Source organism: Lynx canadensis, chromosome C2 (assembly GCF_007474595.2).
Source record: "Lynx canadensis isolate LIC74 chromosome C2, mLynCan4.pri.v2, whole genome shotgun sequence".
In the NCBI taxonomy this organism is placed as follows: Eukaryota; Metazoa; Chordata; class Mammalia; order Carnivora; family Felidae; genus Lynx; species Lynx canadensis.
In genome coordinates, this window is record NC_044311.2 from 89,065,908 (window position 1) to 89,091,093 (window position 25,186).

At 41.0% G+C, this 25,186-nt stretch overlaps 1 protein-coding gene across 5 annotated transcripts in view; it reads right to left on the bottom strand.

The window, feature by feature from the left end:
* The window catches only part of LOC115523297 (kalirin), a 482,303-nt gene that overhangs the window by 151,613 nt on the left and 305,504 nt on the right, over window positions 1-25,186 (bottom strand). For all 5 annotated transcript variants that reach the window (XM_030329206.1, XM_030329205.1, XM_030329203.1 and 2 more), the window contains exon 10: window positions 21,463-21,585. In XM_030329206.1, coding sequence (XP_030185066.1) covers window positions 21,463-21,585 — 123 coding nt within the window. The remainder of the gene's footprint in view (window positions 1-21,462; window positions 21,586-25,186) is intronic.

Genomic DNA, 25,186 nt, shown 5'->3' on the forward strand with positions numbered 1-25,186 from the left:
ACATAGGCCCTACCTCATGTTACTCAAATTAGAATGGGGTTGGGGGGGGTGGCATCTGGCAGCATATTTTTTAAAAGCTATAATGGCAGCCACGATCTAAAGTTAAAACCACTCATCTAAGGGCAGGGTTCAAAGCTTGGGCTGAAATTTCGAGCTGAAATAAATCTCGTCTTTTGCCGATGTGTAGACATAACCAAAATGTTCAATAATAGGAGACTGGTTCACCACATTATGGTACAGCCACATGATGCAGTCATTACAATTATGTCTTGAAGACTATTCGGTGATCTGAGCAAGTGTTCCTAACGTAAGATTAAATGAAGAAGGAAGGTAAACCAACATATGGTCTGTCTGTCTGTCTATCTATCTATCAAAAAAACTACCACTGATCATGATGGCTGCTAGTTTTGGATCCACTTACAAACATTATTACATGTGGTAGATTACGTCATTATCTTAAATTACAGATAAGAAAAGTGAGCTTTGGAAAGAAAAAAAAAAAAAAACTTGAGCAAGCTCCCACAGCTGGTGAATGGCAGATACTGGTCTGGAATTTGCATTCATTTCACCCCAAGCAAAATGCTCTTTGCACTCTGCTGTGCTAAATAGAAATTTGCCAATAAACATTAATAGTTTATATATAATTATCTCTAAGTGATATTAGGAATGATTTTTCTTTTCCACTATTTTCTTGTTTTCCACATCCTATGATGAACATGTGTTAATTTCATAAACAAAAAAAAATGGAAAAGCCAAAGTATAAAAATAATATATGCATTCTTTAGAAATTACAACAAAAAATAAACAAATTTTTATATCTATATACATTTGCTCATTTTTGTATGTGTAAGAAGAAAGATGTGCAAGATAACTGTGATTACCTTGGAAGGGAGGGATTGGGAAGTAGGAGTAAAGAGATAATTAGCATTTCTATTTATATATATCTTTGCAATATTTCACTTGTTATTACAACAAACAGGAATCTCTTTCAAAATATGAAAAATACCAAATAAAAGAAATTTTAAGGGAAAAGATAAGGATCTAATATATTTTTGTGAACCAACTATATTTAGAAATATAAATAGATTCAATTACAATATATTTGTAATTTAAAGTTTATTTATTTATTTTGAGAGAGACAGAGAGAATAATCACAGAGAAGGGGCAGAGAGACAGGGAGAATCTCAGGCAGGCTCCACGCCTGATGCGGGGCTCAAACCAATGAAACTGTGAGATCACGACCTGAGCTAAAATCAAGAGTCAGAGGCTCAACTGACTGAGCCACCCAGGCGCCCCCTCATTACCCATGTATTTAGCTTAGAGATGGGTGCATTTCCTAGCTCTGGATCCTGAAGACACTAATGTTAGACCAACCACAGTGAAATATATAATTACAAAAAATGTAAAATCTCTCTGCAACCCTAGTCAGAGATGTCATCTTTCTCAGTTTGGTCTTTATGACATTGCTTATCATAGCTTAGAAGTAACATGATTTTGGCATGGCATATATATGCAAAAAAGATCCAGTTAAAAATAATCACCTATGAAGTCCTAGAAATTATTCTCCCTGGGCACAATGCCAGCATCAACTACCCATGACCCTGAGTTGTTTTCCTCAGCAGTCAGAAGTAAGAGACATGTCAAATTTGAAAATACTTAAAAGTGAAACAGGCTTTTGGACAATACCCCCAAGAGCCTCTGTCTGGAATAGGGCCGTATGGTTTGGTTGAAAGACTTCCCCATCACCGTCATATAAATATCAAAGCCATTTAATGCTCGTGGCATGAGCTGACAGCTGCACACTGACAGGCAGGAGTCAGTCTTTGGATGCTGCTGTCTATGAAACTGACAAGCTGGTGTGGATTGAAATGCTTGGAGCCCTTTAAATAAAAATCATCAAAATAAAGATAGTATGACGCATAAGTGAAAGCAGTAACAGGAGAGATCCAGTTCTAGAATCATCTTCCCTCTTTCAGTCTCACTAGTCCATTCTAGGACTGGGATTTTGGTGACTTTAGAAAGCCTAAGTTGCTTGCATCTCACCTTCTGCAGGTATACCATTAAAATCATCATCATCATCATCATCAGGGCACCTGGGTGGCTTAGTCGGTTGAGTGTCTGACCATGGCTCAGGTCATGATCTCACGGCTTGTTGGGCTCTATGCTGACAGCTCTGGAGCCTGATTCAGATTCTGTGTCTCCCTCTCTCTCTGACCTTCCACCACTCACACACACACACACACACATACGCACACACACACACACACACAATCTCTCTCTCTCTCAAAATAAATAAACATAATAATAAAAAATTTAAAAAAATCATCATCATCATCATCATCATTCAGGAGAAATATGACTGTTAGCCACAGGACTGCTTCAGGGCCCACAGGGAGTGACACATACTGCTTGAGGGGCCGAATTCCCTGATCATGCCCCCCTGCCCCCGGAAGGCTACTGCAGTGTTGGGAAAAACTCTCAGTGAGGAGGGAAAGGAAAACCTTAGCCTCTGCATGGCCCTGGGGGTGTCTCTACTCATGACTGGAATTAGTGAACATTGCCATGTCCCTAAAGCATCCAAAAAAAAGTGAATTATATTCAGAATGCTTTATATACAAGGAAGGGAGAGTTTATACTATATTTCAGAAAGTTTACCATCAATAAATGTGAAATGTAAAGTTGTAGCACAAAGCACTTAGGGTTAAGCCTTGGTTCTCTATGAAATTAAATTATGTAGAAGAGTTCATTGTCCAAGGACACAAAAGAAATGAGGTGTGACAGAGGTACAAAGTAGTGATATAATGCTGAAGGCACACTAGTAACAACATGATTGGGTAAGATGGATAAGCCTGGAGAAGTTTTCAGAAGGAGGTCAATTTTGGAGCCAGTTTTAAAGTCTAAAGTGTGAAGGCAAAGGGGAGGAATCTACCAGGCACGGGAATGGCTTGAGCAAAAGTCCAGATTAGGAGGTCAGGATGACATGAGGGGCTTTGGCAGGGAGCTAAGAGAGTCCTGAGGGTTTCTCCTTTGAGTCACGGTTGAATATTGAAAGCTCGCTGGGGGTACATAGCAGGGGTGGCTAAGGGCTCTCCAGGAGGAAAAGTCATCTGTCTTTGGAGAAGCACAGTTCAGGAGTCAGAGAACTCAGTTCTCTGGTCTCTGTGGGACAAGCCGCAGACCGTTACCTTGTGGTGTGGGAGAGGTGTGAAGGTGGCAGGAGGAACAAAGGAAGGAGACCTACACTAGGATTGGGGCTACCTGCATCCCCTTCTGAAACAGGGCCGTATTCGGATACTTATTTGAGGTCAGAAGAGACACCATCTATCCACCAAGGACTGTCCACCGCAGACTGTGGGCCAAGACCCGGGCCTACTTTCAAAGAGAAAACAACATGTTCTTCCCATTTCCTAGCCTGAGGAATTTACATGAAGAGGCTCACCCATTGGAGCATTTCCTCAGTTGGTTGAGAGAGGCTGTGGGAGATCAACGTTTCCCCGCACAGGACTGTCAAAGGAAAGCGCAGAATCCAAGTAGCTGCAGACGGGACTGTGAGACAGGGATCATGAGGTTCAGGTTCACCTCCCATCATTCACTGCATCATCTGGAGCCCTTGAATGGTCCCAACTTTCACAGGCCAAGAGCTATCTTCTATGACCCTAGCCTGTGCCCATAATCCTCAGAGTTATGAAAGCCTCAGCAAGAAATTCCATGCAAACTCACCCTCAGTGCTACAAGGGGCAAGTTAAGCAATGGGGTTATGTGGATAGTGACACAATGAAGAGCAGCAAGCCAGCTAGGAGACGGGGTCTAGCAGGTCACAGATAATCTCACCGAGTCCCAAAAAGGTGGGTGCTAGAGCCACAGTAGACCTACAGGGCTCTCTGGGAGGGGCGGGCATGCATTGGGGGCAGTACTGCTCGCTGCTGAGCAGGTCACTGGGAGCAGGGCTTCTCTGTTCTCTCTGGTTAGAAGGGCAGGTAAGATAAGTGGCCAGAGTACACTATATACAAAGCATCATGCTGTTTCCATTTTCACTTCCAAAATCCACTTTTGACCCCAAAGTCTCACAGATCTACACTTATATAAACATCAGAACAAAGCTCATTAAATCAACAGCTTTAGCTTTAGGATGTGGAAAGTCTCCCCTGCTAACCCCTGCTCTGCATGGGATCCTGGCCCTTAAACAGTGTAAGAAGCCTGGGGCATGAAGAGTTCAGTTAAACTCAGAGACTAGTCAGCACATTCTCTCTCTTGGGAGACACCCAGTACGGGGCAATATCATCAATCTTTTCTATATCTTTAGTTCCTCTTTTCTAAGTGTGTTCCAGACATGATCTCATCTACTGTCACTATATCCCCCAAATAATAATGATGATAATTTACATCTGCTCTCTGCTCTAGACTTTACGTGCTTTTAAGTATGTTATTTCATTTAATGCCTACTTTGACTATGATGGAATAAATATTGTTCCCATTTTATAGATGTAGATATGAGGTTTGGCAAGGTTAAGTGACCTACATGTGCAGCTGGAGTAGGTCTAGGCCTTCTAACCCAGGCGTTCCAATCCCTGAACCCTTCTCACTGGATCTTTTGCCTCCCATAAGGAAGAAGGGAGGAAGAATCTGTAACTCCTATTTAACTGATGGGGAGATAATGGTACTAATTATTAACTGGCCTTCATGTAAGGCATTGACTAAGGAAAGAGAATCTAGGAAATTAACATGTGTCAGCATCATGCAGCCAAATCATCTGGCCACCTGAAGCCATGATGGAATGTAATTTCTTGGAAAAAGAACCTCAAACCCTTCTAACTTCATAAACTTGTAAAACTTTTATCAGAGTGACAACTATGGTGGGTGGGTCAGACCCAAGATTTGCATCTAAATAACACTCTCTTCTGTAGCTGTATTTTAACAAGCAAATCAGACTGACCTTGTGAATTCCCAAGAAACTAAAGAGTCCATAATTTTAGGCAGAGTCCAAGCCTCATAAAGAAGAAAACTGAAACATGTCTATCACATGGAATTGGAGTTCTCTTTTTAGCCTCACTGCCCCCTTCCCTCGATGTTATTTTCAAATTCTAAGCATATGACGGACTAACGTCCACTAGAGTTATTTCGAGCCATACTTGGCATTGTTGAAACTCAGATATATTGTACAAAATAGCCCACAGTGTGAAACACCATGGAGATATGTAATTAAAGCTGAGGTTGCCAGTGTTTAGGGCTGTCAGCATCTAGAATGTAGTGGGACAGCTGCACTAGTCTCTGAAACCCAAAGGGCATGCCCTGGGCTGGCTGGGCATTTGCCTGTGTATCCCAAGACAAACAAAGCCGATCCCAATGAGGCTTGTATGTCCCCTGATACTATAGGATACCACAAGAGTTCAGCTCCCTCTGTCCCAAACCTGCCTTTCTTTCCAGGTGGACTAACTCAGATGTAATGCTTTGTTCCTGTTAGAACTTGGCAGTGGACTTTTCTCCTTTTAAAAATGTATTCCAAATAAAATTAGTTCATGAAAATGCCTCCAGTTGCTCACTGGCAGAGGGAAAAAAAAAAAAAAAAGATTTATCTGCTTGGTGGGTTATTCTTGTTGGTGATATGTGTTTTATTTTTTGGTTTGTGTAACATACAGCCTGAAGCCCCTCAGAGGCTCTTAGGTACTGGTTCCTGGTACTTGTTACCTGCCCCAGCTGCCCCATCTACCAGCAAGTTCTCAGAAGCCCTTACCCTTCAGCCCAGATGCTTCTGATTTGCTCCAACACCCCAAATGCCGCAGCAAAGGAGTGTTTACCTCACGGAGCTCTCAGGGGTCCTGGAAAACACTGCCTACCTGAAAGTACTCTTGGACCAGAGCTACGCGCTGTATCCTGGACCCTGACTAGAATCCCTATTTCAGGAAAGTGTGTCCCAGGAGAAGATGGGACAGACATGAAGGGGAAACAAAGAGGAGGAGGGAGGAGCGAAGGAGAAGGAAAGAGGAGGGGGAAAGAGGCTACAAAGGCTACTGTTTTGAAGTGCCCCCCCCCCACGCCTCCCCACGCCTCCACACCCCACACCACAGTCACCACCCTCTACCACAGCCAAGTTTTAAGGACTCAGAAAGTCCTCAAGGGGGGCACCTGGGTAGTTCAGTCGGTTGAGTGTCTGACTTTAGCTCAGGTCATGATCTCCTGGTTCGTGAGGTCAAGCCCCACTTTGGACTCTGAGCTGTCAGCTCAGAGCCTGGAGCCTGCTCCAGATTCTATGTCTCCCTCTCTCTCTGTGCCTCCCCTGCTTGCACTCTGTCTGTCAGTCTGTCTGTCTCTCTCTCTCTCAAAAATAAACATTAAAAAAAAAGAAAAAAGAAAAAAGAAAGTCCTCAAGGCATTGTAATGTATAGGCATCTACTGTGGGGAACAGGAAAGGCTTGGAGGGCATTCATAAATTGCCATTTTCTGAAGGTTTTTCTTGGGAGAAGATTCTGAATCCTTGGCTTAAACCCAGCCCTCCCTTTTCAGTGCTTATTTTGCTTCCCTTTACATATGTATATGTGTACCTGGTTTAAATAGTCTATAATTATAAATTATTTGAATCTGGGGAAGAGTAAGAAGTCTTAATATTAGAGACTTCACCAGAAAAAAAAATAACATTGTAGACTACCACGGTAATCTGCAATAGCATAGCGATAGCTAGCATTGATCAACATACCCACATACTCTATATAGAGAAAAATATCTGGAAGAATAAACACCAATGTATTAGCAACTGTTAGACAACTGAGTGGGTAGACTATTTTTGTTCCTACTTGTTTGTCTGCTTTTCTATATTAAATATGTGTGATTTTGTAATTAAAAATAAAGAATATAGGGGTGCCTGGGTGGCTCAGTCAGTTGAGTGTCCGACCTTGGCTCAGGTCATGATCTTGGGGTTCGTGAGTTCAAGCCCTGCGTTGGGCTCTGTGCTGACAGCTCAGAGCCTGGAGCCTGCTTCAGATTCTGTGTCTCCATCGCTCTCTGCCCCTCCCCCACTCACACTCTGTCTCTCTCCTTCAAAAATAAACATTAAAAATTAAAAAAAAAATAAAGAATATAAATAAATTCCCAAAAGGATCATTAAATCAGCTCAGATTTTCCCATACTCCAATGGGGTATAAGTGTGGGCTTTGGGGTGAGCCTGCCTGGGTTCAAATCTTGCCTCATGCACTTGAATGGTCTTCTTTGGGCCTGATTCTTCATCGGGAAAATGAGGATGAATTAACATCTACTCTGTAGAGTGATTTCAAAGATTAAATGAAATATTCCTTGTAAAGTCATGTGTTACATAAATGGCATTTATTATTATTACTCATTCTTTGATGCTTGCAGATACGTTTCAAAATATTTTTATCTCCTGTATGCAAATCCATCAGCACTCCCTCTAACTTTCAGCCCAGCCAGAGCTGGCTTCTAGGGCGGCAAGCGCACTTCTGAGGCCCACTCTGCTCAGGGTGTCACAGAAATGGAAAGAAGAGGGAAGAGAAAGGAAATCAATTTGGTTTCTCTTCACCTGGGCAGGTTGACCTGTGCTGAAATTAATTATTGGAAGACATGATAATAAATGGTTTGCTTTCAGAATCAATACTGGGCAGACAGAAGAGCTTTCCTCTGGAACAGCCTTCCCTGTTTCCTTTCTAAACCATGTCAGTTCTTTCTGAGAGACAGTAACTTTATTCTTCTCTTCCCTGTGTTGTTGTTACTGTGCATGGTAAATATGTTGTCACATTGTGAAACTCTAGTGGTTACACTCTTGGTACCCTTGTAAGGAGGGCACTGAGTCAGAGAATTCATTAGAGTAGAGAGTGCTCTCACTTGGTGCTCAGTCTTTCTTTCCCTCCTTCTCCCTTTTCTGGGACCCCATGACAAGCTCAGCTCCAGCCCAGTTACAGAAATAAAATGGAATCACACATCTCACCAAAAGACCTACAAATCAGGTCCTCTTGGCAACCCTCTAGCCCTGCCCTGGTGCCCCGTTTTGATAACTAGACTTTGTCCTGTCCCTAGGAGTCAGCCCTTCCTTACTGGTGTCCCAGTAACCTTGCCTCCAACTTGCAGCCTAGTGGCTAGAGCCTTGCAAATTGTCCATTCTCCTCTTTGGATCTCTGAACACATTCGCTCCTGGATGCCCAGTGCTGGGTACCCCGTATCTATCAACCACAGGCAGAATGCACGTTTATGCCATTTGCTACCTTGGTTCTGACTGGTCATATTAGATGGCCATTTCTTCCATAATGTTTAACCTGAGGGTCAGACTTCTCAGTACCCATAGCTGATCTGTCCCCTTGCATCTGGCCACTTCAAAGGATAGACCTACACTTTCCAACATAGTTAAGCAGACCCCACCAAGCTGAGTCTTGAGAGATGACAGCAGGGTACTTGATAACCTAGGGAAGGGAATGAGGCTTAGATGTATCCTATCACCCACACTACCATGGCAACCACTGCTGCCACAAAGGCCACTATTCATCAAGCACCTCCTATGAACCAAATTCTCTATTACATACTTGCCATAGGTCCTTTCTTTTTTTTTTTTTTAAGCTATTCATTTATTTTGAGAGGGGTGGGGAGGGGCAGAGAGAGGAAGAGACAGAATCCCAAGCAGGCTCCATACTGTCAGGACAGAGCACGATGAGGGGCTCAAACCCACAAACAGTGAGATCATGACTTGAGCCGAGATCAAGAGGTGGATGCTTAACTGACTGAGCCACCCAGGTGCCCTCCATATGTTATTTCTAACTGTCATATCACTCTTCAGGGTAGGTGTCACTATCTCCATTTTAGAGAAGGTTACTGAGGCTCAGAAAAATTAAGTGACTGGTGCAAAGCCAATAAAAGGAAAGAACAGATTGATTCCAAATGCTACGCTTCTCTTCATTATACCATACATCCCAATAGATAGGAAATCACAGCTGAGAGGGAACTCTCAAATGGGCTTGGGTAGCTATCAAGGGGAGTTGATTTGGGAAACTAAAACGTTTAGTTAGTGATAGTCTGACCTGAGCAAAAGGTGAAAGGAAAGAGACAAAAGTGTAGTCCACCAGTCTGTGCTAGAAAATGGAAATGAAGGGGTGCCTGGGTAGCTCAGTCAGTTAAGCATCTGACTTTGGCTCAGGTCATGATCTCATAGTTGGCGAGTTCGCGTCCCACATCGGGTGAACTCGTGCCCTGCTTCAGGTGAACATGAGCCCCACTTCAGGTGAATATATAAAGGGAAAAAACAGTCTTTTCAACAACTGGTTCTGGGAAAACTGGACAGCTACATGCAAAAGAATGACACTGGGCCACTTCCTTATACCACATATAAAAATAAATTCGAAATGGATTATATGTGAGAACTGAAACCATAAAACTCTTAGAAGAAATCATAGGCAGTAATTCTTTTGACATTGGCTATAGAAACATTTTTCTAAACATGTTTCCTCAAGTAAGGGAAACAAAAGCAAAATTCAACTACTGGTACCACACCAAATTAAAAGCTTTGCACAGTGAAGGAAAACGTCAACAAAACAAACAAGCAACCTACGGAATGAGAGAGGATATTTGCAAATTATATATCTAATGAGGAATTAATATGCAAAATATATAAAAAGTTATACAACTCAACACCCCCCCCCAAAAAAAACCCAAATAATCCAGTTAAAAAATGAGCAGAGGACCTGAATACATATTTTTCCAAAGAAAACATACAAATGGCGAACAGATACATGAAAAGATGCTCAACATCACTAATCATCAGGGAAATACAAATTGAAACCACAAGGACCACAAAAACCACTTTATACCTGTCAGAATGGCTAAAATAAAAAACATAAGAAACACGAAGTGTTGGCAAGGATGTAGAGAAAAAAGAACTCCCGTGCACTGTTGGTGGGAATGCAGACTGGTGTATCCACTATGAAAAATAGTGTGGAGGATCCTCAAAAAATCAAAAGTAGAATTACCATATGATCCAGTAATTCCACTACTGGGTATTTATCCAAATAAAATAGAAACACTAATTCAAAAAGATATACACACCCCTATATTTATTGCAGCATTATTTACACTAGCCAAGATACGGAAGTAACCCAAACTCATATTATTATATGGAATATTAATATATATTAAAATATATTTTAGGGGCGCCTGGGTGGCGCAGTCGGTTGGGCGTCCGACTTCAGCCAGGTCACGATCTCGCGGTCCGGGAGTTCGAGCCCCGCGTCAGGCTCTGGGCTGATGGCTCGGAGCCTGGAGCCTGTTTCCAATTCTGTGTCTCCCTCTCTCTCTGCCCCTCCCCCGTTCATGCTCTGTCTCTCTCTGTCCCAAAAATAAATAAAAACGTGGAAAAAAATATATTTTAAAGACTCTTAATGGAATTTTAATATATAATATTAATATATATAATGGAATATTACTTGGCCCTAAAAAAGAACAAAATCTTGCCATTTACAACATAGATGAACCTAGAAGGTATAATGCTAAATGAGAGAAGTCAGTATGGAACAAATACCGTATGATTGTACTCACATGTGGAATTTAAGAAGCAAAATCAATGAAAAAAAGGAAAAAAAAAGAGACAAACAAAAGAATGGACTCTTAAATACAGAGACTAAACTGATGGTTGCTGGAAGGGAGGTGGGTGGGGAGATGGGTGGAATAGATAAAGGAGACTAATAGAAACTTATGTTTATGAGCACTGAAAAATGTACAGAATTGCTGAATTATTACATTGTACACCTAAAACTAAAATAAGACTGCATGTGAATTATACTTGAATAAAAAATATTGAAAAAGAAAGAAATACCTAACTCACTGAAGTTATGAGGATTATAAGAAGTACACTGAAGTTATGAGGAATATAAGAAAAAATAATTAGAACAATGTCCAGCACACAGAGAGGACTCAGTAAGTGTTATGCTACTGTCATGATTGTTGTTGGTATTAGGGTCTCTTCAACAGGAAGCAGCAAAAAATGTCTATCAATGAACATGATACACTGAATGAAAATAAGTATGACTAGATGACTTGTTTTGAACTTAAAATTAATATACTGAACACAAAATCAGTAGTCAGTATACTTCTTTTGTCTAATTTACTTTTTGTTGCCTTTAAAATCCTTCTGAAAAAGGCCAATAGCATTCATCTCTCAAAAAGGAGAATTTTTGCAAGAGGAAAAGAACTTCACTACATATAAACTAGCAGAGGAAGAGGGTTAAAGGTATGGTGTGATGGTAGCTATCCCAGCTGGAAAAATCATGGAAACTTAGTGGGGCTGGGGAAATACACATAGTAAGGATTACCATATCCTCTTGTCAAGATTGGTTCATCTGAAATAATTTTTTAGTTTTTTTTTTCAATTAAAAAAAACACATTAGAGTCTAAAAAACTCACTCAAAATTTGACTCAAAAAATGCTACTTCCTAAGTGTCAGATCCTGGGCTAGGGCTGTCCAGGTTGATCCTAGCTCGGAACAGTCTCAGTAATTCTAACAGGGTGGCTCTCAGGCCCCAGGCTATATGGTTCTTGGTTTATCTTCTTATGAATGTTCATCTAATCCACTTCTCTTCCATTTGTCATTCTTATAATTGGAAGGGATCTCAGGGATATCCTGACTTGATATCCACCCTACAAAGTAATCCTCTCTGTACCATTCATTTACTTGTTCAAGTGCCAATTGCATGTTAGGCCCACTGTGATGGGCACTGAGATAAAAAGACTAATGAGACAAAATTCCTTTTCTAAGGAAGGTCACAGTCCAGCTGAGGAATGAGGCTGGCATAAAATTAGTTATGACACTGTGTGATAACTACCATGACAGGGATGTGACCAAAATAAGTGGATCCTAGCAAAGGGGAATTCAACACAAACAATGGAGGCCACCTCTTCCTAGAAGAGATGATACTTGACATGAGTGTTTAAAGATGAATAGAAGTTTATCAGGGGATGTCCGACTTAAATAAATGGGAGTGATGAAAGGGCAAATAGCACTGAAACTTGGGAGCATGGCATATTCAGGTTCATAACAGGACAGCAGAAGTATAGGGTGGGGTAGAGGGAGCCCATGAAGGATAAAAGATAAAGCCAGAGAGGCAGTAGCCAGATCATAAAAGGTTTATGATACTGATAGTTTGAACTTTATCCTAATGGGAAGCCATCTATGAGTTCCGTAACTGATGGAGTAGCATGATGAGGTGTGCATTTTAGGAAAACCACTTTTGTGGCAGTGAGGGAAAGGATTTAAGGCGACAACGACTGGAGTCAGGGAAAGGAGGATAATGCAATAAACCAAGCAAGAGATAATGAGATTCTGATCTCAGGCAGTGGCAATGGAGATGAAAGGGAAGGGACACATAAAGAGGTAGTGGCATCAGTAGGACCTTGCAATAGACTCATGAAGGTGACAGCAAAGGAGGAGTCAAGAATGACTCCCAAGTTTTTGGCTTGAGAAACTGAGCAGTTGGTACCCTTTACTGGTATGGGGAACACAGAAGCAAGAGCGTACCTAGAAGGGATAGGAGATAATAAAATAAATTTGGGATACAGTGGGTTTGAGAACCATCTGAGAAATCAAAGTGGAGGTGTCCAGAGAGTCAATGAGTTTATGAATAGGTTGTTCAAGGGTGAGGTCAGAGACAAGACAAGGATTTGGAGCCATCAGACTAGGGGTGACAGCTGAGGCTAGGAAAGAGTATAAAATCATGCATGGAGTGTACAGTGAGAAGAGCCAGTCTGAGGAAATCCTGGGGGAAAGGAAGAAGAGTCTAAGAAGGACCAACCAGAATGACATAAAGAAACCAAGAGAGCATGATGTCATGGAAAAGATGGGAGAAGAGAATTTAAAAAGGAGGAGGTGGTCAACATGGTCAAATGCTTCATGAAGACCAATTAATATTTGAATATTAATATTCAAATTAATATTTTCAAATATTCAAATATTCAAATATATTCAAATTAATATTTGAAAAAAGGAAGACTTTGGTAAAATTAACCTCAGTTGCCCAGAGGAAACAGAAGTCCAATGGCAGGGGTCAAAGGGCATCTAGGAGGTGAGGAAGTAGAGATGGCAAATATAGACTCTTCTCTCAAAGTTTAAGTTTCTTTTTATTCTTTTGTTGTTGTTTTTAAGGTAGGAAGGACTTGAGGATGTTTATATCCTAAGGGAATAAAGGGTCACCTCTCCTGGAAAACCTCCAGTGATATGAAGCACACAGCATCATTCTGATTTTGGACAGCTCATAAAAAAGCAACCATGGGTTAGAAGTTATACCTGAATTAAGCTAAAATTGGCTTCACTATCCCTTCCACCCTTATGTCTTCTAACAGGAAGACTTCAAACCCCCTGCCTTCCATAAAACATTATTTACTCAAGACTGAATATATACAGTTACTTCAACTTCACTATCCTAACAATCTTCTGACAATCACAGTATGGTTTTTCAATATCCTTTTGAATATATATTTTCTCAAATTAGGCACAATAATACATATGATTTAAATAACCAGTGGATAGAGAAATCTTTATTTCTCTGGTTTAGAGATTATACAGTTAACCATTGATTAACATGAACTTAAACTGTGTGGGTCCATTTACATGTTTAAATAAATACAGTACAGTACTGCAAATGTATTTTCTTTTCTTTATGGTTTTATTAACATTTTCTTTTCCTCAGCTTACTTTATTGTAAGAGTACAGCATGTAATACACAAAACAGAAAAATATGTATTAATTAACTGTAAAGCTTCTTTTCAACAACAGGCTATTAGCAGTTAAGTTTGGGGGGAGTAAAAAAGTTATGTGCAGATTTTTGACTATGCAGGTGCTGGTGTCTAACCTACTGAATTGTTCAAAAGTCAACTATATTTTAATTTATATCATTACTCAAAAGACATTAATATTTCTCTCTGTTCTAAGAGCAAAGTCTAGACCCTTTCATCTAAAGGTCAAAGTTCTTGAGACTAGACACAACCTACACTCCTTTGAGCTTTTCTACAGTGATCCACTCTCTCCCATGTAGAATCCTCCACTCTCAACAATGTATAGATCTCACAAAATTTACGGGAGATGCCAGGAAATTTGAGGGCTCTCCTCACTACCATAGTTTTCCTTGAACCAGAATTGAAATCATATCAGACCCGCATTTCCATATCCCCCATACGATGGAGCAGACCATGGTCCTCTCTAGCAGCAGTCAGGGATTTCGGCCCACCCCTTCTCATATGTCTACTACTTCTCCATATTGTTTACTACCCTCAGGTTTGTAGATTTCATATAGATGTGATTCTTTCTCATATACCTTCATGAGAATTAGAATGAGTCTTTAAAAAAAAATTTTTCTTCTGTCACCATCTGATTTTGGACAGATCATAAAAAAGCAACCATGGGTTAAAATACCCTAAAGTCTCAGCAATGTTTGATAATTTATATTCTTGTATTAAAATTTAAGTATACTGTTTGTTACATATGATTTTTCTTGATATATGTATATACATTTTGCAGGCAAAATATTTGTATTGTATTTTCCTACTAAGGTGACCTAAGGGCATTTCCTTCACAAGATGCTTCTCTGTCACCTCTGTGGTGCCCCCACATATCTGGTTTGGGCTTTACTGGGATAATTTTCTCCTTCCACTGCAAAGTTCACTTAATTCTTTATAGATATATCAACAAAGCTTTCTGCCCAATCTTTCCCAATCTTTATAAGATGCGCTCACCTCCTGCCAGAAGTCCATCATCCTGGCTGTGTAGGATATATTCCAGAACACTTTTTAAAACACCATCTACATAGGCAGCCATTTGTTTTTCAATGCCTCCCTTCTTTTCTATAGTCACTTCCATCACATGGAACAAAAGATAAAAACACCCCTGTGCTTTTGAGTCTTTCAGTTTGCTACCCAGAACTTCAAGTCATGGGGAATGCAGTCTCACTTTCTTCTGAATGTGCCATTTGTTCCATACAGGAAGCAGCAGAAGTGGGGGACAATTCATGGTCTTGATAAGAGGTTCCTGGCAGGCTCGCTATACTACCTTAGATATTGCCTCCTACCCCCTCTCAATTTCCACATAAAGTGACCTTCAAAAACCAATGGTTGGGAGTTACCCACAATATAACATATCTTTCCTCTTCCTGAGAGCGGTCATGAGAGCCCTCCCATCAGCTCATGCTACTTTTCCCTGGTGCTTCATGGAGGGAATGTCCTGAATATACTCAAGTGGGACAAATGTCATGCAAGACCCAAAGGGGGAGACTGTATTTCATTTGTCTGCTTTTTCACATTCTTCCACTTGCCCACTTCATGACATTAATTTCTCTGCATTTTCTTGGCTTTCTTCCTCACTATTTTTTTATTCTACCAAAGAAACTTTTATCTTATCTAAGAAGCTAGAGTGTGAAAAAGCATCTATTGAAGTTTTGCCACCTTCTCTTCCTGCTTGTATTTGCAGTTGCTATAATTGGTCACCATCTCAGGGATGAAAAGAAAGATGGAACGTACTCTAAAGATCACTACACCATCTCCTAGGCAGGACTATTTACTGGATCACCAAACGAACTAATGGTTTCACTAGAAATGCTTCTTTAAAACCCTAGAAGAATAAAGATTATGACTCCTCTCAGACTATGGGACTTCTTAGAGAGTTAGAATATGTTTCCTGCCGATGGGGGCACCTGGCTGGCTCAGTTGGTAGAGCATGCGACTCTATAGCTCAGGGTCGTGAATTTGAGCCCCACGATGGGTGTGGAGCCTACTTAAAATTAAAAATTAAAAATAAAGGATATGTTTCCTGCATGTTTTTATTTGGATCATGAGTTCTTCAAGACAGAAACTATTATATCTCTTTCATTTATCATGGTGACCAACACAGACTTGATTAGGCTTGGGAACTGATAAGTACCACTGTCTGACTCTGAGGGCATGGGCTTTCTATCTCTATGAATTGCCTATTCTACTTGCCCTTAGAGCTCCAGTAGGTTAGCTGTTTACTTTGAATATCTTTTATGGGTAAGGTCACTGATAGGGCTATTAAAATGTTTTCTTTCCATTTTTGCCTATTTTGACCCCAAGATTCAGAATGGATTTTTTAATTTTTAAAAATTTTTATTTCATTTTCAAGAGGGAAAGAGACAGAGCATGAGCAGGGGAGGGCAGAGAAAGAGGGAGACACAGAATCTGAAGCAGGCTCCAGGCTCTGTGCCACACAGAGCCCAATGCGGGGCTTTAACTCATGAGCCACGAGTTCACAACCTGAGCCAAAGTAAGACACTCAACTGACTGAGCCACCCAGGTGCCCCCAGAATGATTTTTTTAAAGTGTTTTCTATTCAAATGTGAGAATAAAGCAAGAGTCAGATAAACAACTAACCAGAGATTATTGAATGAAGTACTTAATTATGCCTATGTTTTTATATTCCTTTAAATCTTTCTTTAAATGGTCTGTTCTTTCAAAAATGTTACACTAATGCTATTTAATATGGTTAGCTGCTTAAATGTGATTTGGTGCTTTGAGATTTTGGATAATATATATTTGAATGTAAATGATTGCTAATTTTTTTACTAAGCTAGCTTACAGAAAGTCTGGCATTTCAGATAATGAGGTCATAAAGCAGACCACTCACAGAGCAGGCACAGCTGCTATCTAAACCACAGGCACTTGAGTACTTTCCTACTGAGTGATAGCAAATATCTCAGGACAAAATAACAGTACCAAACCCCATACAACCTCCTGGAAAGATATGGATACATCTACCCCCTGACAGTTATGCTGTGATTGGCAGAAACTCCATCCTATGCTTGTTTATTTTTATTTTTTTTCTGTTATTTAATGTTTATTTATTTTTGAGAGAGAAAGAGAGAGACAGAGCATGAGTGGGGAAAGGGCAGAAAGAGACAGAGATACTGAATCTGAAGCAGGCTCCAGGCTCTGAGCTGTCAGCACAGAGCCCAATGTGGGCCACAGACCATGAAATCATGACCTGAGGCAAAGTTGGACTTTTAAATGACTGAGTCACCCAGGTGCCCCTATGCTTGTTTTAGACTTCTGATAATGACTACTGTGCCACAGTAGTATATTTATTTATATATATAAATATAATAAGTGTCTTTTGAAATCTGATTTACTCTACGGACTGATTTATTCTTCATGTGATGAGTTTATCAGCAACTTGAGTCAAGTACATACCAGGACCAGAGGGTTTCCCGCTAGTGCCCAGGTCTTCTATTTGGGCATGGAAAATCTCAGTATCTCGGACTAGAAAGATCTATAGAGACAGATCCCTGGTACATCCTTGGCCCCAGACTCTCACCACCTGCCTGTCAGGAGCCTCCCTGGCCAGGTAGTCAGGACTGTGGCTCCTTTCCTCACTCAGCTCAGCTTCTATGTAGACTATTCAAAGAGTGCCATCTGCAGGATGAACTGAGGACCATAACTACTTCATTCATTTCCTTCAAATAAAGTTAAAGAATTTGTTTAAAACTCGTTCAAGCTCTAATAAACACAAAACTTAAGTTAAATGCTACTGACAGGTAATAGTTTGCTACATTAATTTTTCACAGCTATAATTTATATTTATTATTGCCTTAAATGTCTTTACACTATCTACAGAATAGAAACATATTTGCTCCAGGACTTTACACTGCCCTTCGACCTTTCCCTGTGGGTAACCATTTTCTCCACTTGCGTGCTCGCTCTTCACTGTAGAAGGGCAGATTCCCAGGAGCTGTAACAGATGCAACAGCTCTCTTTCTGCTTTGATTCAAGATAATTTTTTAATTAATTCTTTAATTTTTAGAGAATCGGTGCTTGAAATTTTGTTTCAAGTCAGCCTTAGTCAAAGAATCATAAAAATACAAAATTTAAAATAGCACTGGTGAAAAATGACCCCCCCACCCAGCCTCCTACACCACACTATTTGTGATGCCCTTCCTGACTAAATCTCATAATCAGCAATCCAAAAAACAAGAAACAAGAATTTCCATGCTTTGGCTTGATCTCTGACTCAAGAATTGTCCAATTTCTGGTTAAATCCACTCCTCCCCTCCCAATGGCCCTCACTTGATTGAGAACAGAAGCAAGGGAGAGAGAGAGAGAGAGAGAGAGAGAGAGAGAGAACACTCCCTTTCCTGTCTGGATCACCCCCTTTCTCAGCACTTGTGTGTGATGATCATGTTGCACAGAACAAAGCAGGTCTGAGGCTCCTGACAGTCCATCTGCCTTTGCCATGGTCAAGTTGGTTTTCCTATGTGGACTACCAATTCCAGGATACTAGGCAGTTTCACTGCCCACTCCTTTCCTCAGAGTAGGGATGAGAAAACAAAATAGGATTTATTACAAGGCTATTGAGATGCATCTCTAGAGACCTATTTACAGGGCAATAAGGCAACCTCATGGCCCCTTGCTTACATGCTCTCTTTGTTGTCTACATCTGTCCCCTTTCCAGAGGAAACATTTCTAAAAGCATGAGCCTTTTAGAAGGTATAACTCAGGACACATGAGTTGGTTAGCTGGTTAATCACATTAGTTGGTTAACTCTCTGACTCTTGGTATTGGCTCAGGTCATGATATCATGGTTCGTGGGATGGAGCCCCATGTGCGGCTCTGCACTGACAGCATGGAACCTGCTTGGGATTCTCTCTATCCTTCTCTCTCTCTGGTTCTCTCTCTCTCTCTCTCAAAATAAATAGACCTTTTTAAAAAAGAGATATAACTCTCCTAAGAAAGACACAGTCTTATCTGAAAACAAGGACAGGGAGAAGTGGATTGAGCCTAGGAAAGGCTGTAATGTACTACATCAAATGGAATGACCACTGCAGCATCTCCTTCCCACTCCCCTACTCTTGCTGTTTGTCCTGTACTTTTCATGAGCAAACTGGCACTTGGAAATGATTTTTACCCTCAGTTCCTATACTTCAATAAGGAAGGACAGCAGTGAGTTAGGGTGAAAACATGACTCTGTAGTCAGACGTTTTAAATGCTAGCAGAGCCACTGACAAGCCAGATGACTTGGGGACACTGAGGAATTTTCTGAGCTTTAGTGTTGTCTTCTATAAAACAAGGCTAATCCTATGCATCATTCAGGATTGGTGAGAGCTAAAACATATAATGGAAGTGTAAGCTCTCAAAAATGTGTCCATTCTTTCTTTAGTATGAATTTAAGTGAGTGCGTCTCTACTAGTAATTGAAAGGCACTGTCCTTGTGAAAGGCTTATTATCAGGTATCAGCGAGAAGCTAGGGGAGCAACTGGTAGAAATGTTAAGAGTTTCAGTGGCAGCCAGTTGTAACAATGCACAAAAACAACACTTCCCTCAAGGGCCTATAACCAAGGCTGGCATCGCCTTTGAGGCTGCAGCAGAAAGAGGGCAAGGGGTGGGGGATGGCTGGGCCAGGGCTGTGGGTGGCTCTGGGGATATCCTTTCTAAGTGAGGAGGGGCTGAGCCAAAGGACAGACGAAAGGCAGGAACACCACACAACTATAAGATGGCTCTATTCCAATAGTTTGTCTCAGATACCACACTCCCCACTCAGCATACAGGGAGACCATGTGGCCCTCTCCCATCCTTTGCCCACTAACAGACAGCAGAGGCACCCAGGATACCTGGCTACTCAGATGTTTTGGGACTGTGCTACATCCAGAGGAATATTTGGCTTGTGTCTATATTACATTGGCATAATCCAGCCCATTCTGCAGAAGGTCCTTGTATGGATGAAGCTTAGTTTTTTGCTTTTGTAGTGGTGGCAAAATAAATATAAAGTTTTTAAGTTCAGTGGCATTAAATAGATTCACATTGCTGTACAACCACCATCCATCTCCAGAACTCTTTATCTTGTAAAACTGAAACTTGATATTCATTAAATAATAACTCTCCATTCCTCCCTACCCTGCTCTAGCCCTGGCAACCATCATTCTACTTTCTCTGTGAATGTGTCTACTCCAGGTAATTCATATAAGTGGGCTCATACAGTATTGGTCCTTTGTGACTGACTTACTTCACCTAGCATAATGTCTTCAAGAGTCATTCATGTTGTAGCATGTATCAATTTCTTTCCTTTTTAAGGCTGAATAATATTCCATTGTGTATGGACCACATTTTGTTTATCCTTTCATCTGGATACTTGGGTTGCTTCTATCTTTTGGCTATTGTACATGATGCTGCTATGAACACTGGTGTACAAGAATCTTTTCATATCCCTGCTCTTAATTCTTTTGAGTATAAATGTAGAAGTAGGATTACTGAATCATATGGTGACTTTATGCTTAATTTTTTGAGGAATTGCCATACAGAGACTATACCACTTTACATTCCCACCAACTGTGCACAAAGATGCTATCTAAGGCTTTCTTTATTGGATAGGTCGGCTCTAATCCATCTGTATTTCTGGCTTGAGGTCACTAGTGACTCAGTCTTTCTGGCACCTGCCAGGCCTCTCACTTTCCAGCACATACTTGCCACTTCCCCAGAGATGTGGCGCGCTCCCACCATTTTCCTGTCCTTTAGAAGATTCTTTCAGTTCTTGGCAGGGTCTCACCTTCCCCACCCACAGCTCACATGGGTCTGGTGGCCTCCTTGGGTGAGTGGTAGCACTCTGCACAATGCCCAGTGTGACACCCACACTGAGGACTGTCCGCATGGCGGGATCAGAGCCAGCCCTGGTTAAAGCTGTCATGTGGCAAACCCTAGCTTTGTCATCCTCCCTTCTGCCCCATACGGATTCTCATCAGATGCCCCTTCCCTGCTTTAGTCCTCAGTCTTAGTTTCCACTGCAACTGATCACACTTGACAATATAAGTGGACAAGGTAGTATTTCATCTTGAAGATGAAGATGTTCAGAATCCATCGGAGATTCCCCAGAAGAGGAATATAAGAGTTAGGATAAAATTCGGGGGCTGGAGGCTCAGAACAAAAAACTCTCCTGTATAACTATCATGAACTCAAATGGTCAAGACCTCTCACAGCATCTTTGTGTAATTAGATAAAAATGCCCTTTTGGGATTACATGTGCAACTCAGCTAAAAGACTGAATATTACACCATGTTCTCTGGGCACATTCAGCCTTGTGACTACATGATGTGGTGAACAGGTGCCATCTCTTCCTCCAGGTCCTGGAAGACGCACAGCTTTGCAAGCAGAGCTAATGCTGATTTTCAGCTCCCACTTGCCTACAGGGATAACCATAAGCAGTAGTTCTGGGCTGTTGCTGTTTCTAATGTCAGTTCCTTCCACCATTACCACCTTGTGACAAGGCATTTACATATCATGCTGGCAGGAAATCTGCTTTGAAGATCATAAACTAAGGGTCTCTTTATCACTCACCTAGTGATCCAAAAACAGACAAGGGTCTCCTTGCATCAGGCAGGAAGGCAGCCCAGAAGCCATTGGGCTATCACCCTGACATGCCCCACCAAATACCAAAGCCATAGTCCTGGTCTCCCTTACCCAGCTCCACACACACACGACCAAACAGCATCTCACCTGAGCCACCTCTTCAAAGTCATCATGCCTCTTCTGCAGGGCCCGGGCTCGATGCAGGGACTTCCCAACCCCGGTGTGTTTGCTGAGAAAGGCCTCACCATGGTTTTCAATCCAATCCAACACCTGGTCAGAGAAGGAAGACAGAAGGAAAAACCTGAGACTACATGTGCTACCACAAGAGTCCTACAGTTCCCATCCCAATCGGAAAGCAGCAGTCCAGCTGGAAATGTTCAATCCACTGTCCATCCAGGGGTTTCATTGCTGTCATTGGCAATGTAACAGTCCCACCCTTCACTAAATTCAACTCATCTTTCGTGTCCAGAATATTCCCTCATTACTCTTTCTGTTTTCCCAGGTTTAATTAGTCCATTATTTTAAATAAGCTACACAGACTATCGGGCACAGTTTAAACCTCTTACTACCTTTACTCCGACCACATAAATTCAGGGATGCTGGCAGGAAATTAGGCAGCATCAGGTCAGGGCAGTTCCCTGGCCCTCATGGCTTACTCCTCCCTTACTGCACTGTAACAATGCTCACAGCAGAGGCAACTAGTCATGGGAACCCTGCCTCCTCGGGCTTCTGGGACTCCCTTCCTAATCTTGAGAGTAAAGTCTGTACTGGTTAGACCCCACCTGGCTGCTCCAGATAGTGATCACTAGGAAAACTATCCTTTCAGGCTTTTTCCAGCCCTGTCTTCCAACCAGCACTGACCAACTAACAGTTAACAAATGATAATTTAAGGTCTTTGCATCCTAAGGCCTGTAGTATCTATGATTCTCTACCAGGAAGCAGTGGAGACCCCGTGTATTTCTAGGCTCAAGATCTAGTGATTTGGCCTCAGGACATTTTCCTTGGTATTGAGAGAAGCTGGAGAAGTAGAGGGACAAGGGAGGGGATGCTGAGAAGGTGAGAAAATATGTTGTCCTGGGGAACACTGGACAGGAGGAGTAGAAACCCTTTAGCAGGAGCCTTGAAATGTAGGGGGGGGGGAGTGGGGGGGCGGGGTGGGGCCTAAAGCCTTTAACACCTGTTTTGCTTTCACATTGATGGCCTAACAAAACTGTGTGCCTCTCAGGGAGAGGGAAGCAGTTCATCTCCTGGTGCTTCAGTTCATCTCTGAAGAGCTAATGCTCAGTGAAGCAGGTGGCTGCAATTAAATCAGTTAGAGTGCACAGACACACCTATTAGAGACCCTGCCAAGACAACTAAGCCCACTCCATTCCTGTTACTCTGGACTTCACCTGAACATTTGATTAACGATGTACTAGCCTTCCTAGGTTCTAGAATGACTTTCTGGAAAATGATTTGGATGAACTGAGCCTGTTTAAAAGGATGCTTTAGTCCATTCCTCTGTTTCTTCTACAGATTGCCCAGTGGCAAGCAGACAGACCAGATCATTCCATGGACTACAGGCATGGGAGTTCTGGCTCCACAGAACCTTGCCTTTGGCTTCACTTCCTTTAACATTTGAGATAAATTATACTTGCAATTGTGCAAAGTATAGAAGCCTTCAAAGTCTCCATCGACACTATCATAAAGCCCACAATAGGATTGGTATTAGGTCAGAGAAATGTATGTATGAATATAAAAATGAGGTTTGACAAACATTCACTTAACAAAACTGGAATGTCCATTAAAAAGGAGAAAAGAAAGGCTTTTTAGGAAATGACTATATAAACATTGGGTGTAGAGACTTAAATACCTTATATAACAAATTCTGGCAATATATGCTTTTCATATTCCAGAAGCATGTCTGTGAAAATAAACTGCAGTCATAAGTGAACTGGATTTTTACCTTTTGCAAACACTGAAAGGCAGCACTGAAAGGAATTCGAAAGGTTCCTTTCTTAGAGGAAAGAAGAGCCCACGTCTCTCCAGAATTATGTATGGTGAAATTTCAACACACAGAAAATCAGGAGAGTGCATTTTTACTTGACTCGACACAATCTGATCCCACAATTCTCTGTTGTAACGAGGATGATGGGCATCAGCCTGCATGGCCCACAAAGTTTCCCATATATTGTGTACCACAGACAGTGCGGTTTTATTTTTAGGCATATTTAGACTTGCATTAATCCCTTTTTGAGAACGCATTGAAATTCATGGATAATTTTGATAACTTTTATATACAAAAGAGCTGTCTTTTGGTTTTTCACAAAGGCTTTGGAATTTATGACAGATTTTCAGATTACAATTATTATTTTTTTGTTTTGGTTTTGAGCAGTTAAGTATGACCTGCTTGTCTGGCGATGTTTCAGTGAATTTATTTTGTTTCATTTTGTTTTTTCTCTCTCGCTTTAATAGGGTGTGTTATGCTAAAACAAATTGGTTTAACAGGAAAGCTTTTCACCCACTGGTTCACAAATGGTTAGCTTTTATACTCCCTATGGGTGATTTCACAACTTATAAACTGTTTTTTAAAGAGCAATTTGCGTCCTATTTAAGTTCTTTTGCTTTCTTTAAAATGTCAGTTCATTATCAGTTAACGACACTAAGGTTACTTAATTAGCTCTACCTTAACCTCTTAAAAATGTATTTATTTCATATCTGATAGGCTTTTATCAGTTCAAACATAATTTTGATTGCTCTGTGTTGTTATATTGTCTCCATTTAGCCTAACTTCTGCCATTGGGACTGAAGCTGGGGAAACACGTGTGATCTCAGCAAAGATGCAGGGACTGCATGGAAATCAGTTTAACAAATAAAAAAGCAAATGATTTAGGATATGGACAAAATTCCTTTAGTAATACCTAGAGACTGCAAAAGTACCTGGGAATAGAGAAACATAATCACTATAGGAAGTACTGTTTAAAAAGCTGATTTCTGACTATTTCGTTTCAGACAGTTCATTTAGAGCCAGCGTTGCCTAAATGACATGCATTTAGACCACATGCTCTCTTGACCCTGATCCCATGTCCCACAATCCTGAGAGTACCGCCCAGCTTCCCACTAGACTGCACAGCACAGAAATGTGCTTTCTGAGCAGACACCAGCAGTGCCTGACAATTACATTACACTCTGTCAATGAACGTGCAGCATTGGAAGTCTGGATATCCCTCAGTTTCTGGTGAGTCCCAGACTCTGAGCATCACTGGCTAAAGAATAAATTGCATTTCTAGCCAAATCCCTGAACCCCTACCAAAGTGTGTATACCCATCAAGGTACCCCTTATTAGCTATCCCTGTTTAATTCTCATCTTACAGAATTTTACTTAAAATAATCATTTACGAATTTCAGTCAAGATAGTACAGGTTGATAGTTAATACCTATTAATGGCTTTGAATTGATATGCAAGTGTTTCCAACATAGGTGGCTTTATTTATTTATTTATTTATTTATTTATTTATTCATTCATTCATTCAACTTAGTTAACATACAGTGTAGTATTGGTTTCAGGAGTAGAACCCAGTGATTCATCACTTACATATAACACCCACTGTTCCCAACAAGTGCCCTCCTTAATGCCCATCACCCATTTAGACCATCCCCCCCATCTACCTCCCTTCCAGCAACACTCAGTTCTCTGTATTTAAGTCTCTTATGATTTGCCTCCTTCTCTATTTTTATCTTATTTTTCCTTCTCTTCCCCTATGTTCAACTGTTGTGTTTCTTAAATTCCACATATGAGTGAAATTATATGATATTTTTCTTTCTCTGATGACTTATTTCACTTAGCATAATACACTCTAGTTCCATCTACATTGTTGCAAATGGCAAGATT